The sequence below is a fragment of the Chenopodium album genome, chromosome 3 (assembly GCF_948465745.1).
Source record: "Chenopodium album chromosome 3, dcCheAlbu1.1, whole genome shotgun sequence".
NCBI lineage: Eukaryota > Viridiplantae > Streptophyta > Magnoliopsida > Caryophyllales > Amaranthaceae > Chenopodium > Chenopodium album.
Genome location: NC_137836.1, coordinates 70,129,397 through 70,144,077, shown reverse-complemented (window position 1 = coordinate 70,144,077; position 14,681 = coordinate 70,129,397). Strand labels below are relative to the sequence as shown.

General features: G+C 33.7%; 1 protein-coding gene across 1 annotated transcript; it reads left to right on the top strand.

Annotated features, from left to right (window-relative positions):
• Positions 1-587: 587 nt before the first annotated feature.
• Positions 588-3,664, top strand: LOC145624100 (uncharacterized). The gene is made up of 5 exons (XM_081677060.1): positions 588-717; positions 1,771-1,795; positions 2,591-2,665; positions 2,870-2,974; positions 3,222-3,664. Exons 2-5 carry the CDS (start codon positions 1,778-1,780, stop codon positions 3,336-3,338), a joined length of 315 nt encoding a protein of 104 aa, XP_081533186.1. The 5' UTR covers positions 588-717; positions 1,771-1,777; the 3' UTR covers positions 3,339-3,664.
• The last annotated feature ends 11,017 nt before the right edge of the window (positions 3,665-14,681 follow it).

Genomic DNA, 14,681 nt, shown 5'->3' with positions numbered 1-14,681 from the left:
GAGCCGGGTGGGGCTGAGTAAGTGGTTTATTTTTTATTTTTTATTTTACATTTTAAAATTTCATTTTTTTTAAAAAAAGAAAATTGTAAAAAAAAATAAAAATTGACCAATGACACTTTGACACGTATTACATGTAACCTATTAAACAGGTTATTAACAGGTCATGTTTCATTTACGGAAGTTATATGTCAAAGGTCGTATTATTTTTGGAAACCCAAAGCCTTATTACTTTGGCGGAACTCGATATTAGTTAATAAAAAGACATCGCTATCGATTTTTTTTTTTTTTTTTTAAAAAAAAGTGTACGACACCGGAGTATAATGGACAACAATTTGTAGGAAAACTTTTGTATACACCCGGTTTTCAGTAATTTACTGAACATCGGGTACACTTTTGTCAGATTTAGTGTCACTTTTGTCAAATTATCAATAAAGCATAAATACGTATATATGTCAAGGTAACTTTTGTGCGTTTTAGTGTAACTTTTGCACATTTTATTGTCACTTTATACCGGATGTGAACATCCGTTTTATTTAAAAGTTTGTCCAATTGGTAATCGTATCAAGACTCGGCCCATTTGTTTATTGGACGGATCTGACATTCTGACCCATATAATACTGGGCAGGTTAGGGTTTTCTTTCTCTTTCTCTCAGTTCTCCATTGAAGCGCACTTCGACATCGCACTTTACGTTCTCCATTACACATTACTTGTTCGAGGTAAGTTGTTGGTTTCTCTTACTAATTATCATATCAATTTCATAATCTAGGGTTTAATTTAATGTTCAAGTCTAGGGTTCGAAAAACTCAACTAAATACTACTAGTATGATTATAACCAGCGATTGTGTTGCTAGAAATTTGTTAATTGAATCACATATCCCTAAAATTATGAGATTTATTTGATAATTTAATCACATATCCTTAAATGTTAGGAATTAGATGATAAAATTTTGAATTCAAATTGAACTTTAGGGCAAATTTAGGCAAAGCGTCACAGCTCAAGTTTGAATTCAAGTATAATGAGCAAAGTTTGCTTGATTAGTACTCCTAGTTGTTTTGCTCCAAGTTTGATTGCCTAATAGTTTTTCAGGTTGTAATTTTTAAATTTAGACACTTGAACTTTAATAACCTCTTAATTTTTTTTTGATTAAATTTGTTGTTAACTGAGGCCTAAATTGTATTTTGTATGAGAATTCCTTCTATATTTGCTTAAATAACAACTGTTTCTGTATGCTAGCTCAATTGACACAAATGGGTTTTGTTGGAAGGTTGATGGTAAAAGTTGTCATCAGCACTAGGCTTTGTCACTGATATTAGATTGACGAGTCGTGCTATTTGTGAGCAATGAACTTGAATAATGTTCTACAGTGATTGAATAGAGCTAATATAAAGCTATACAATTATTATAGATAAGGCTAGAGTGCTTTTAGTTACACGACGAATAAGGATAGTATTTGTTAAAATGTTTAGTGTTTGTTAAGGTCTATCCTTCATCAAATCAATCTTTGTTACCAGTGGATTATGTCTTCAGTTGCGTTTTCTGTGATCTGCGGAAGGCTTCCTGTATATTGTCATGTCACTATTATAGGTGTTTGTAAACTTAGTATTAGACTGAGTAACATGGTGTAGTTGACATGATGGTTAGGGTAATTGGTATTGTCGTAGCTTGTGAGCCAAGGTGTACTATGTATTCGTATTGTTTATATCTATGCAGTACTTCCTAATGTATCCTGTTTTACTAATACTTTTTTTTTTTTTAATTTCATTTTCAGTCTAACAATGGAGGAAGATGTTCCAGTAAGTTCTAAATACTTCTGCATATATTAATTCCTAAGTGCTCTGTGACTAGTAATTAATTGTTCCATGTTATTCTTTCAATTATCTAACATGGTTATTTTTTCATTCTCTTTCCAAATTGTGCAAGTGGTTTTGGTCGTTTTGGGTTAATTTAGTTTTGAAATAAATTCTAAGCTGATAAGATAATATGATTTCAGGTCTAACATGAAATGAAAAGATAGATGTAGGTCCAATAACTCCATATAATGATAAGCTTAACTGTTCAAGGCTTTTAAGGTCAAATTAGAAACTTTTAGGGCTTATGAGTTGATAAGATTAATATCATTCCAGTAGTGTGTGTGTGTGTGTGTGTGTGTGTGTGTGTGCGCATCGCTACAGTGGAATTTCGTTGTATAAACTCCTGAAAGCTTCTTGGAATACAAAATTTCCAAAATAATATTAGGGGGATATAAACTGTATGTTAGATGGACTGCAAGAGGAATTCGCGTAGTAGATAAATAAATGTTGGTTCAAGTTGGAAATGAAATGTATATAACTGTAAATTTGTTGACTCAGTATCAATATTGTTGTGACTTAGAAGGTGCTTTGCATGTAGTTTTAGATAATGTGCTCACTCTTCTGTGCTAAGGTGTTATAATAAGGTGCACCTGGAATATATTGGACTTTATTAAAATGGCTTCTGCACGGACTATGCTTTAGATGGCCTGTCTAATTTGTCTTCTGTTAAGTGTGTTACCTGATTATGTTACTTCTACACTCAAGCTAATGAATGTATTGTTTGATAACTTTTGCTAGGGAAAGAATGAGGAAGAGGAGTTTAATACTGGTCCACTATCTGTACTTATGATGAGTGTCAAGAATAACACGCAGGTACTAGATAACTACTTTATTCACATTTTCTCTTTTAAGTTGAATTTGTCATTATTATGATTTCCAAAATATATTGATATACACTCCCTTTTCTATTTGCTTTCATATTCCAAAATATTACTCAATAAGAGGAGCATGTTTTCACATCCCTATATATCACAGTATGCTCTGTTGGTATATAAATCTTCTGATTTACCTCTTCAGGTCCTTATCAATTGCCGAAACAACAGAAAATTGTTTGGACGTGTGAGAGCTTTTGATCGTCACTGCAATATGGTTCTTGAAAATGTCAGGGAGATGTGGACTGAGGTTTGTCTTAACTATCTACACTCCACTTCCCCCCTTTGCCCCATGATTAAAAAACACTTAGTATTAGGTCCTGAGAACAGAACCTGCGAATGTTATCTCCCTACATCATATAACTGTTTATGCAGTTTTACCCAGTAATACTACAGAACTGTCAAATTTATTTATTGAAGTTAGGGAGCAAAGTTATTTATCTCTTGGCTTTTCACTTGCTGTGACATTAATGTAATTTCTTGTTGGCATGTTGCAGACCCCGAAGACTGGAAAAGGGAAGAAAAAGGCACAGCCAGTGAACAAGGATAGGTTCATTAGCAAGATGTTCCTTCGAGGAGACTCAGTAATCATTGTCTTAAGGAATCCAAAGTAATTTCGCAGTCACCTGATTCGCGTGAGTGGCTGATTCTGCGGATGGCCCCTTTTATGCCAATGTAATCCAAGAGTAGTATTAGATTAGTGGAAGTGTGGAACTTATGTTGGACAGAAATATGTTCTGAATAGATGTAGCTTTATTCTCGTGAGATTGGTCGCTGGATAATGCCATAAGGGTGTCAACTGTGCCGGGATTACATTGAAGTATGGCCAATTAGTATGTCTGAGTTGCTTTAGTTAGACTCAAGGATAGAAATCTGATTGTCTCCCGAATTATCTTTGCTTTGGTCACATATATATTATGTCACTTTATCTTGATTTGCAGTATCGGATTCACAGTTAATTGTTAATAATTTGAAATGTAGAACTTGTGTGAAATATCCAAGTAATTCTACTGATTATTGTCAACCTATTATTATGTTTTAGCCATCGACAAAAATGTTTTAAGTTTTCCATGTCCTAAATTTTTCAGGTAATCTAGGTCAAAATTAAAACAGGGACAGTCAGTGAAAAACAGTAAAGGTGATTTTACTACACAGTACACACCAATACACCATAGTTCTTTCAGCCCCATTGCCCTTGTCCACGAGCCATATCTTCTCTTCCCATAATAGTGAAGTAGGTAATTTTGCCTCAGACTCCTGAACCTGTGGAGGATAAAGATGATATCCAGGAGATTATTTGTGAGTAATGATATTGTTAAATAGATGGGTTGTACTGATTTAATTTAGTTTGTGTGGATTAGGAATTCGTCCAATCGGGTTCTAAAATGTAGGAAGTAATAGTGTATTCATTGGATATTGTTTTTGATTCCGAGTACCCATGCTTGTATATACTTTTTAAAAGCCAGCGAAAATTATAATTCTTATTTTAGTTTGGTTCTTTTTTAGTGTCTAATATGCAAAATTATAATTTGGGTAAGGTAGTGTAGACACCTAAAAATGTCTCCCCAAAACCAAACCTGATGATGAACAACCTTTCACCGCCACTATTGGTCGGGTTCAGTATTTAATTCCGAGAGTGCTTAAAAAAAATTGTATTTGATTAAATTTATATTTTTGAACGGTCCATGGACTAGTCTTGATGTTTGGTAAAAGCATAGTTTTTATTTCAGCTCAAACTTATTATTTAATTTTAGCCCAAACCCCTTTTTATTTTATTTTTGGCCCAAACCTTTTGTTTATTTTTATTTAATTATTTTCTTATTTTAGCCCAAATAATAATAAGTTAGAAAAGGCCCGAAATTATCAATCGGCACTTCAAATGCCGAATGAAATTAGGGTTAAAAATGTATTTAGACAAAAATAGGTTGGAAATTCCCGCGCCACGGCAGACAGCCACCGTGTCACGGGAATCCTTCCCGTCTGACGGTGGGATTTCCCGTGACACGGGACATTCCGTGTCTTTTCCGCGTAAACCCTTAACGCGTTTTCTTTCCCGTTTTCTGAAAATTTCCCGCGTCACACTAAAAATGTACCGTGTCACGGGAAAGTTTGCCGTCTGACGGTGGGACTTCCCGTGTCACGGTACAGTTTGCCGTGTCACGGGATACTTTTTTAGGGTTTTTATCATTTTAGGGTTCCGTGTGCTCCCTCAGCACATTTTCCCTATAAATACCCCCTCATTTCTGATGTACGGAGCGGGAATTAACTCTCTGATTTATTTTTCTCTCTTCTATGCTTTAGCCTAAAACACTAGCCTACCCCTTTTCACTTCAAAATTCCTTCTTCAAGTGCTCAAAGGAGTCCATACTTTACTCGTGGTTCTGTCCTTAAGCCAAGGCGTGAAAGGTAGAACTGTTTGAGGGTTTGGCCCCAAATTAACTCTACTTTATTTAATTTAATTTAATCATTGTTTTATTATTTCCTTGAAGTTACTAACTCGTTTATTATTTTGTAGTTGCAAACAAACAAAATCAAAGTAAGAATCATGTTCCTTTTATTTCTATTATTTTTCTAACGATTTTATGTTGTTGGAATTGTGATTAAATTGCTTCCAATATTAATGTTTATTATATTTATTGATCACCATATTGCATGTTTAAAGGGAATATGTAATTGAAAATCACGCCTAATAAGATAATTTGGACAACCGGTTTAGGTTCCTTTTAATCTTGTTAATTAATTCAAGTGATCACAAATATTTTTGAATAATGTGTGCATTAATATTCAACCAATTTAGTTAAATAATAGTTTGGAGCGAATTGAATATTTGTTTGTATGCCTTTGAGATCACATGAATGCTTTTCAATATAAGAATCGAGTAGAGGCCAATACGGGCGAATGTGATTCCATGACTCACTTCGTACCATCATCCCCGATCCTCCTTTCGTGGTTCCGAACCATATGGAGTTAGTAATCTCATGGATTATGAATGGGGTGTAACCTTCACGGGTCAATCGTTGTTGCCTATCGTTGTCCCTTATCGTGGTTGCCTTTTATGATCCGTGAACGGTTTACAAGTTCCTTAAAAACTTGTTGGCGACTCCCTACTTTTCTTGTCCCTAATCGTATTATGTCAATTCCCACTTCCTATGAGTGCCAAGCATATTCACAACATGCTCTAACGTAGGCGCACTTCGAGCGACGCTTACAGGTAGATTACGGTTTCGGTGTTAAACTGCTAAGAACTTTGTGTTATTTTTAATTAAATCGATTAAATATTAGCTATGGTAATCGTTTTGTTACTTATCCAAAATTTCTACGCTTTTTAAAATTTATTAGGACAAATTTTATATTGAAAATATGACTAACGCGTGTGTGTCGATATTGTGTATGTAAGGAATGTTACGAATTACGAAATACTATTTTTAGAATTGTAACTGTATGTACACTTATAGAATATATAAGATGTAATCATCTAAAGAAGTTGAAAAGTTGTACTTGATATAAAAATTATGTAAAGAAGTTGAAAAGTTGTACTTTCTAAGTCATAAGTTCTTTTATTCTTTCTAGATTTTGTCATGATTGTTGGACTTCCTCTCGTTGGTCAGTTGAAATCTTTCTTTTGCATGGTGTATAAATTGTGCCCTGCTCTGCTGTCTTGTCTTTCATTTTCCTATTTTTCCTATCTTTTTTTTTTTGTTTCATCTTTCCTTTTTCTCTGTGTTTTTGTGCTTGCATCTTACCATCAACAATGGCTAGCACTGATAGCACGGCTACTTCTGGGAAAGTCTTTGCACCTCCAATCTGGAGGCCAAATCAGGCTAGGTCACAGGAGCAGAATGTTGCAAGTTTCCGGGTCTATGTTATGAGTATGACAATGAAGATGAACAATCATCTGGAATTGCTAGAACAAGGAATGTCAAAAGCGGAGAGTAATAGAGAAAAAGGAGAACCGAGCAACAAACGAAAGCGAGGAATTGAGAGGGATGGCTGTGGAGAATGGCCTGTCATCATTGTTGAGTCAGACAGTGATGAAGGTAAAACGAAAAGCAAGAAAGGTGGTGAGACAAAAGATCATGGAGTGGAAAGTAAGGGAAAAGCTGAGACCAAGGAAGATGTCGAGAAGGAAGCAGGGGAGTCAGAAGAGGAAGGTGAAGAATCTAAAGAAGATGAAGATGAATCTAAAGAAGATGAGGAGACTGATAAAGATGGCGAAAGTGATGTGGATTCTGATTCTGAGATTGAGAGGATGGAAAAAGTGGTTGCAGATCCAGAGGATGTGTCAACTGAATCTAAGAGCAATGATGATGGTGATAGTGGTTCGGCCTCTGATTCTGGGAACGGTGTGGAAGGAAATCACGAAACAACCGAAGACTCTTCTATGTTTCATATGAAAATTTCTGACTAAAAACTGAATGTGGAAGATTGAGTGTAGGAGTTGTGTTTTGCTTATTTTAGGAAGGTTGTTTTTGGGCAAACTTTTCAAATGTTAGGATGACTCTAGAGTTTTATTGGTTTTTTTTTTGGGACATTAGTCTATGATCTGAAAGTTTGTACTGATTAATGTTTTGTAAATATAATTATGAAGAAAGAAGTAGGGTGTAATGATGTTTACTCCCTCCGTCCCAAATTACTTGCATCACTTTCCTTATAAGGTCGTCCCAAATTACTTGCAACATTTCTATAAAAGGCATGGTCCCACTATTTTTTTAATATTTATCTCAAATATCAATGGCCCACTATTATTTCACTTTTGTAAAAAAAATGATAAAAAATTAACACCCCACCCCCCCCCCCCCAACAAAAAAATGTTATGGCCCACTTCCACTAGCTATAATAAAAAAAATGCCCACTACCAACTTACATACATTATAATAAACAAGTCAATTACTTTGCATAAAATCCAGCGCCAGTCAAACCGTTGCAACTAAACCGGGACGGAGGGAGTATTATAATAATAGTGGTTTTTGATGAGAAATGGATCTTATTTCTATCTTTTCTCTTGCATTGTTTATTATGCTTGATAATGGTTTGTATTTTTTTTGTTGGTAGTATAATTTCATAGTAGGCTGTATTTGTTTTTGAGTAAAACCTTTATTTTAATGTTTTTTGGGGTTGTTGAAGTTAGTGTTGAATGGTTTCATGTAAACTCTGTGCTTAATTTGAGATGAACTGATCTGCATTGTATATGTAGCCTAAAGAGATTTTTGAGACTATTTTTTATATGAGTAAAGGAAAGATTTAAAAGTTATATAAGGGTATAAGTAGGAGGTGATGATTAGATGTGGGGATATCTTTTTATTTTAACAAAATGAGTAAGTGATTTATGAGATCAATGGCTATTGCGAACTCTTTTAAGAATGTGTAATGCTGTAAGCTATGCAACTATGCCGATTTAGGGAAGCTGATATAACTGTGCTCAAGCGGTATAAATTATTAGGTTTGCTTTTAAAGTGTTGCATGATAAGCTATATATAAGCATTTGCACTACTTAACCATAATAATCACTTATATTAGCTCGATATCGTAAGTACAAGCTACTGATTACAGCCATAGGAACATAAAGCTAAGCTTTTGTTTTTTTAATTACAATATTGGCTGATAGACTATAATCAAGCATTTAGACAGCAAAAGACTATTTTTGCTAAAGTAGTGTTACATAGGAACAAGTAATATAAGCTACCTGTTCCTATATAAAACCAAAATGTCTGATTGGATTTCTATTTAACTCTAGGGAATCAGACAACAAAAGGTAGGCTGATTACACTACTAACGGTGTTGTTTAGGAACAAAAATTTCTATAAGTTCTGTTCCTTTCCAAGACCACAACCTATAAAAGCCTTAAGCATAATTGATATGGCTTATATATGTGATGTTATTGTGGGACAAGTAATCTAAGGATACCTATCTTTTATAACATCTACATAATACAAAATATTTAGTTGTAAGGCATAGTCCTAATAAGTATGTACATACCATAAGATTAATAATTGAAGATGTTATCCAACTGATCTGTCACAGACTTTCTTGTTCTTTTTCATTCAAAGGTCATCAGAATCATCATCTTCAAACTTGAGTGCTCTGCGCTTGCTTTCTTTCTCTTTTTTAACAGGTAGCTTTGTTTCAGCAGCAACAATTTGTTTGTCAAAAGCCACACCCTTTCCTTTAAGTGCTGCATGATTTGCTAGATCTTTTTCCTTTTATGTCATGATCTTGCTGGCTTGTATTGTTGACTCTATTTCAGATTCAATGGCATCTTTCACTGGTGTTGCAGTTTCAGATTCATCAATAGGACGAAGTATTTTCCTTTTTGATCCAGACTCTCCTGTGCTTGACTGAGCTGCTTTTTGTGCTACAACCATTGATTCAGCTAATAAGCAAGCATCTTCCTCTTCCTGGCTAAAGATTGATAAGTCATAAGCATGAATTGTTTCTTTTTTTATGGTCTTGCTTAGGAGCTGGCTATCTTTAGCTGCATCTGGATTGCCTTCTTTAGTTGCACCATGTTCTGTATAAGCTGGTGCTTTTGCATGTTTGCAATCAGATTTTTCAGAGCTGCTTCCTGCAGCATTAGCTGTGATGGTATCTTCCATCTCTACACCTTTTATACCCCATTGCAGCACTTTGTTCTGTTCCAGAGCAGTTGTTGGGCCGATCTTGAGTAAAAAGTAGGTGTTTCTCCTGAACAAACTTTGTCGTGTCATCCTATAGTATTCATAGATTGATAGTTAGTCTTTGATGTAATAGCTTAAAGAAATAAAGGATTTATGATTAGTGTTACTAAATACTAAATGTAACAGTGCCTTCATGTGATAGATATCTGCAGCTGACATGCTAAGCAGTGGCACAGAATTTTCAATAAACGCAGTAAGTTGAAGTGCTCTAGTTCCATCCGAAGTAGTAAAAGTGATATTTGCTCTGCAAACATGATAATTTAGTGTGAGTTTTCAATTTTTGTTAGCAATATATCATTGTAGACATTTAATCTAATCCATAAGTGTGTTGGGTACCTATAAGTAGCAGATACTTCATTTCTCTCACAAGCTATGCAACCATAGACTGCTCCTAAAGGCAACTGTGTTCTCTTTCCACAGTAAGAACATCCTATGTATGTCTTGAGCCTGTCATACTGAATATTAGATGCTGTAACTCTAAGCCAATAAACTTCCTGTGGAAGTGTCTTTGCTGCCTGCATTGTCAATATAGATATTAGGAAAACGAACACGAAACATGTTATTGCTATCAAGAGAAGACGAAGAAGGCTGTGGAACAGCAACACACAACTCTTGTATAGTAGCATCTACCTTTTTGGTCTTGATGTGGGCTATTGTTGTTAGGATTCTTTCTGCTGGTGGATTCCAAGCAGCTGTAACTCTATTATGATGTTCAATTAAAACACTTCGATGTTTTCTTGCCCTGTTAGTGTTACCAATGAATATAATGTGCATTAGTGTCAAAGAATTTAACTTACATGCTATTAACTAATCAAAGAAATGTATGATAACTAAGATACCATTCAGTCAAGGCAGCTGCTTTCTCGCCTTCAGGCGATTCAATTATCACAGTTGACATGGACGATTTAAGCTGAAAGCCTGGGGTTTGAGAAAGGTAAAAAGTATTATTGAGTGGTTGATAATGAATAGAAAAGGTAAAGTTAGACATTTATTTATTATCCTGTTGTGTAGGCTACCTTTGCGAGTAATAGGGCGAAGAGCTGTGATGCCAATCACTTTGAAATTGTCACTGTCTGAAACAAGAGTCTCGCATTGATTTCCAGATAGGTCATTCCAAGTACAAACTTTTACTGGTGAATCAGTGCTGAGAGTAGGTACATAGAATTATTATAGCTATGGTAATACTGCAATGACAATGAATTTATGTAAGGCATATATGCATGTACCTATGATCTATAACCATCAAGTCGCATACAGATGATTCTTTGTTCAGGGTTATCACAATCTTCCTTGGTTTATCTGCAATATACAGCACAATAACAAGGATATCTACAAAAGAAAAGCATTTATGAGTAAATTGCAGCATACAAACTGGATATAGTCACTTAGAAACATATATTATTTTCTATGTAAATCTTCCTTACCATGTCTAACATCATCAGTAGAAATTCTAGGTACAGAAGCAAGAGATTGATATCTAGGAAACACTTGTTCTCCTCCAGGATCTAAAGACTGGATAAGGGTTCTGCTTCCTATAGTCATCTGAAATGGCAGATCTGATTCTTTAGCTTTGTATTGCGCATCTAGTGGCCTTATTAAAGCATTAGCAATGTCATAGTTGCCTCTAAACAGGATCACATCCTTATATGCATCAATTTGATCACCAAATAATGTCATTTTCATGCGATTTTTCTGCAAAAAGCACAAAAGAATAGGTTTATGTTTGGTTATCTGTTTTGATATGCTGTAACCTTATAAATGGCATGCATAAATCATACCTTATCATCTTGTAAGATGAGATACTGGTACAATATCTTTTTCTCAGACTCTTGCTTTCTACCTTTTTCCGCAATGTGTACCTTAACCTTGTAAGACTTACTTGATGTATCAAGCTCATCGAGAAATTTTCGTTGTGGTGCCATAACACAATCTTCTGGAAATCAGAATGAAAAGATCGAATAAGTTTGGATTTTAGAAACAAAATATGATAACTTATTAGGTGCTATGACTTGCTAAATTTTGTATGTATGTGTACATATAGATGCTTATTTTTAAGAGTAAGTAATTAATTAAACATTGTGTTGTTGTTATGCTGATTTCATTTAAGACTAAACTGTATTTACTCTTATACTTTAAAATAAGTAGGGTGCATATTGCTTTTGTATCTTTGGTATTAAGTAGTTTATTCTTGTAGCTCAACTCACTTTTTGAATTCAAAATTTGATTTTAAGATGTCTAGCTTATTATAGGGAACTCACTTGTATAACAACTCATTATAACCCAAAAGGCCAAAACAACTCAGTATCTCAGCTTTAGGGATTTATGACCTGTTTTGTGTTATCTGATATAATTCTGTACATCTCCTAAAAAGTAGATCTTACAAGCATTTAAAGAATGATATTGTATACTATGATGTATGTAGTATATTCTAGTTTGAAATGTTGTTTTCTAATTTGGTAAAGCTTACTGAGTGTAACAATTTATTGAAGCTACCAGATCAAAGGTATTTTTAGATGCTAGTTGCACCAAACAAACAAATTGATTCTACTTAATACCAATTTCATTCAAAAATCAAATTCAATGTATATAGCATCTGTACATTAACCTACCAGTGTAAATATAGTTAAATAACCATTAACCGCTGAAAAGAGGTAGCTCACTCATTTATGTTTACAGAAGCATATTATAAATTCATAGAGCACATAAGAGCAGAAAGAAAACCATTTAGAATCCTGATGCTTAATTAATTAAGCCTATAGGACTATAATACTTAGTAGTTTTCTAGTGTGATGTAAATATATTGATATACCATTTAATGAAAAGGGTCTGATTAGGTAAATACAGAGGGATAGAATCAAGTAGAATACCAGCCATATTCATATTAATTAACATGGTGAACAAACATGTAATTTTGAGCATCAACAGGAATCTATGCATGGTATAAGTAAATTACATACAAACAAATAATGACTTTTTTTTGCTACATGATACCTAAAGTTGTTAAAATATTAAATGCAAGCACATATGAAATCTATTATGCATTTTCAGTGAGCAATAACTGCTAATAAAATTAACTCAGAAATTGAATAAGAGTCAACAAGCTGAATTAGTGTATAGGCGTACATACCTGTCCAAGAGCAGAGGATTTAATGTTGATGTTTGAGAATATGAGCTTCTTTTACTTTTGGGTTTTTTGTTTTGGCCTTTTTTTTTGTTTTTCTAGTGGTGATATATATACTGCCTAGATAATGAATCGCATGAGAAAGCAGTAAGACCTATTGTTTTTATTTATACTATAATATGAGTGAGCATATAAAAGAAAATAATAAAAGCAAGAAGCAAGAATTCAAACTTACTGTTGTTGTAACAGTATTTTGTTGTATTTCTTTGCATAAAATCAGTAACCTTACTTGTAAAATAGGGAACTGTATATATTAGAGATATATAGGATGTACTTTCATAATATCTAAGTATAGATTTTCAAATGCATCTTCATATCTTTTAGCTTGCATATATTTTTCTATATAATACCTCTTATTGTACTGTTGTTCTATCTAAATTAAAGCAAGTCAAATGTTATAATTTGTAAATTTCTTTGTGCTATGGCCTAAAATGATACTGAAGTAACTGTTTGTGTCACATGCATTACATGTATAATAATAGACCATATCTTGTGCATGTGGTTTGTATTTTCTTTGCCATTTTCTAGGAACATCTTTTCTCCTCAAATTCTTCTCTTCCATTAGTTTTCTGTCTACAGGCAGTGGTAGCTAAACCAAAGTACCCCCCCTTTTTAAAGAAAAAGTATACAATTTATTTTCTTGTTTTCTTAGTAGATTTGTTGCTAATTTTTGTATTTGTTAAATTCTTACTCTATAATGACAATGCTTTTGTTTTCAGTATTAAGCAAACACAAATAATGTATTTAAGGCATTACAAACTACATAAAACTAAAACCAATCACAGCAGTCTATTTTCTTACTTACTATATACATATACATAAAATGTAGGCTGATCATGATAGGTTGTTGTTTATATAGTACATATAAGCAGCTTGGTAATTAGAGATACTGCTTGGTTCACTGTCTTGGGCATAGGCATGAGGGAGAGCCCAAAAGCCAAGCTGTTACTGTATGGCTTTGTGATCAGCAAAAAAGGCTTCCAGCACTATACACAAAATCCAACAGGCATTTAGAAGATGTCAGTAGTTCATTGAAGCTAATAGTATACCAGAATCTAAAGAAAAATGTTCAAAAATTGTTTAATAGCATACCATATCTTAAATAAAACTTATATTGTTGTTTAGTGAACTATGCTATACTGAAAAAGGATGTCAGTTGATTGAAAAGGCTAACCTGGAGAAAAGAATCAATTCAACAATTAATCAATTAAAGAAAAGTATCTAGTTGGATAATCTAATCTAAAAATAAACCAGAAAACTTGAATGGACTATTATAAGAAGAAGTAAAAAAAAAAATAGCACTCTGTACGCGTCGCTCGAAGTGCGCCTATGTTAAAGCATGTTGTGAATATGCTTGGCACTCATAGGAAGTGGGAATTGACATATACGATTAGGGACAAGGAAAGTAGGGAGCCGCCAACAAGTTTTTAAGGAACTTGTAAACCGTTCACGGATCAAAAAAGGCAACCACGATAAAGGGACAACGATAGGCAACAACGATTGACCCGTGAAGGTTACACCCCATTCATAATCCATGAGATTACTAACTCCATATGGTTCAGAACCACGAAAGGAGGATCGAGGATGATGGTACAAAGTGAGTCATGGAGTCACATTCGCCCGTATTGGCCTCTACTCGATTCTTATAATGAAAAGTGATTCCTGCGATCTCAAAGGCATACAAACAAAGATTCAATTTGCTCCAAACTATTGTTAGGCTAAATTGGTTTAATATTAATGCCACATATAATTATAAAATATTAGTGATCACTTGATTTAACAACAAGATTAAAAAGGATCCTAAACCGGTTGTCCAAATTATCTTATTAGGCGTGATTTTCAATTACATATTCCCTTTAACATGCAATATGGTGATCAATAAATATAAATAGAATAAACATTAATATTGGAAGCAATTCAACAATAATAACGTTAGTCAAATCAAATATAAAATAACCCTAATCATGATACTAGCAATATTAAAATAAAATAAGAGTAATTAAATTAATGAATTACTCACATTCCGCACGTTCCTTTAAATTGCTACATCATAAATAAACTATTAGTAACTTCAAATAAAATATAAATCAAATTAAATAAAA

Excerpts from the sequence above, each read along its gene's own strand:
- LOC145624100 (XM_081677060.1), top strand. Across the intron at positions 2,666-2,869 it reads GTGTCAAGAATAACACGCAG|GTCCTTATCAATTGCCGAAA; the intron begins GTACTAGATAAC and ends TTACCTCTTCAG. Across the intron at positions 2,975-3,221 it reads TCAGGGAGATGTGGACTGAG|ACCCCGAAGACTGGAAAAGG; the intron begins GTTTGTCTTAAC and ends GGCATGTTGCAG.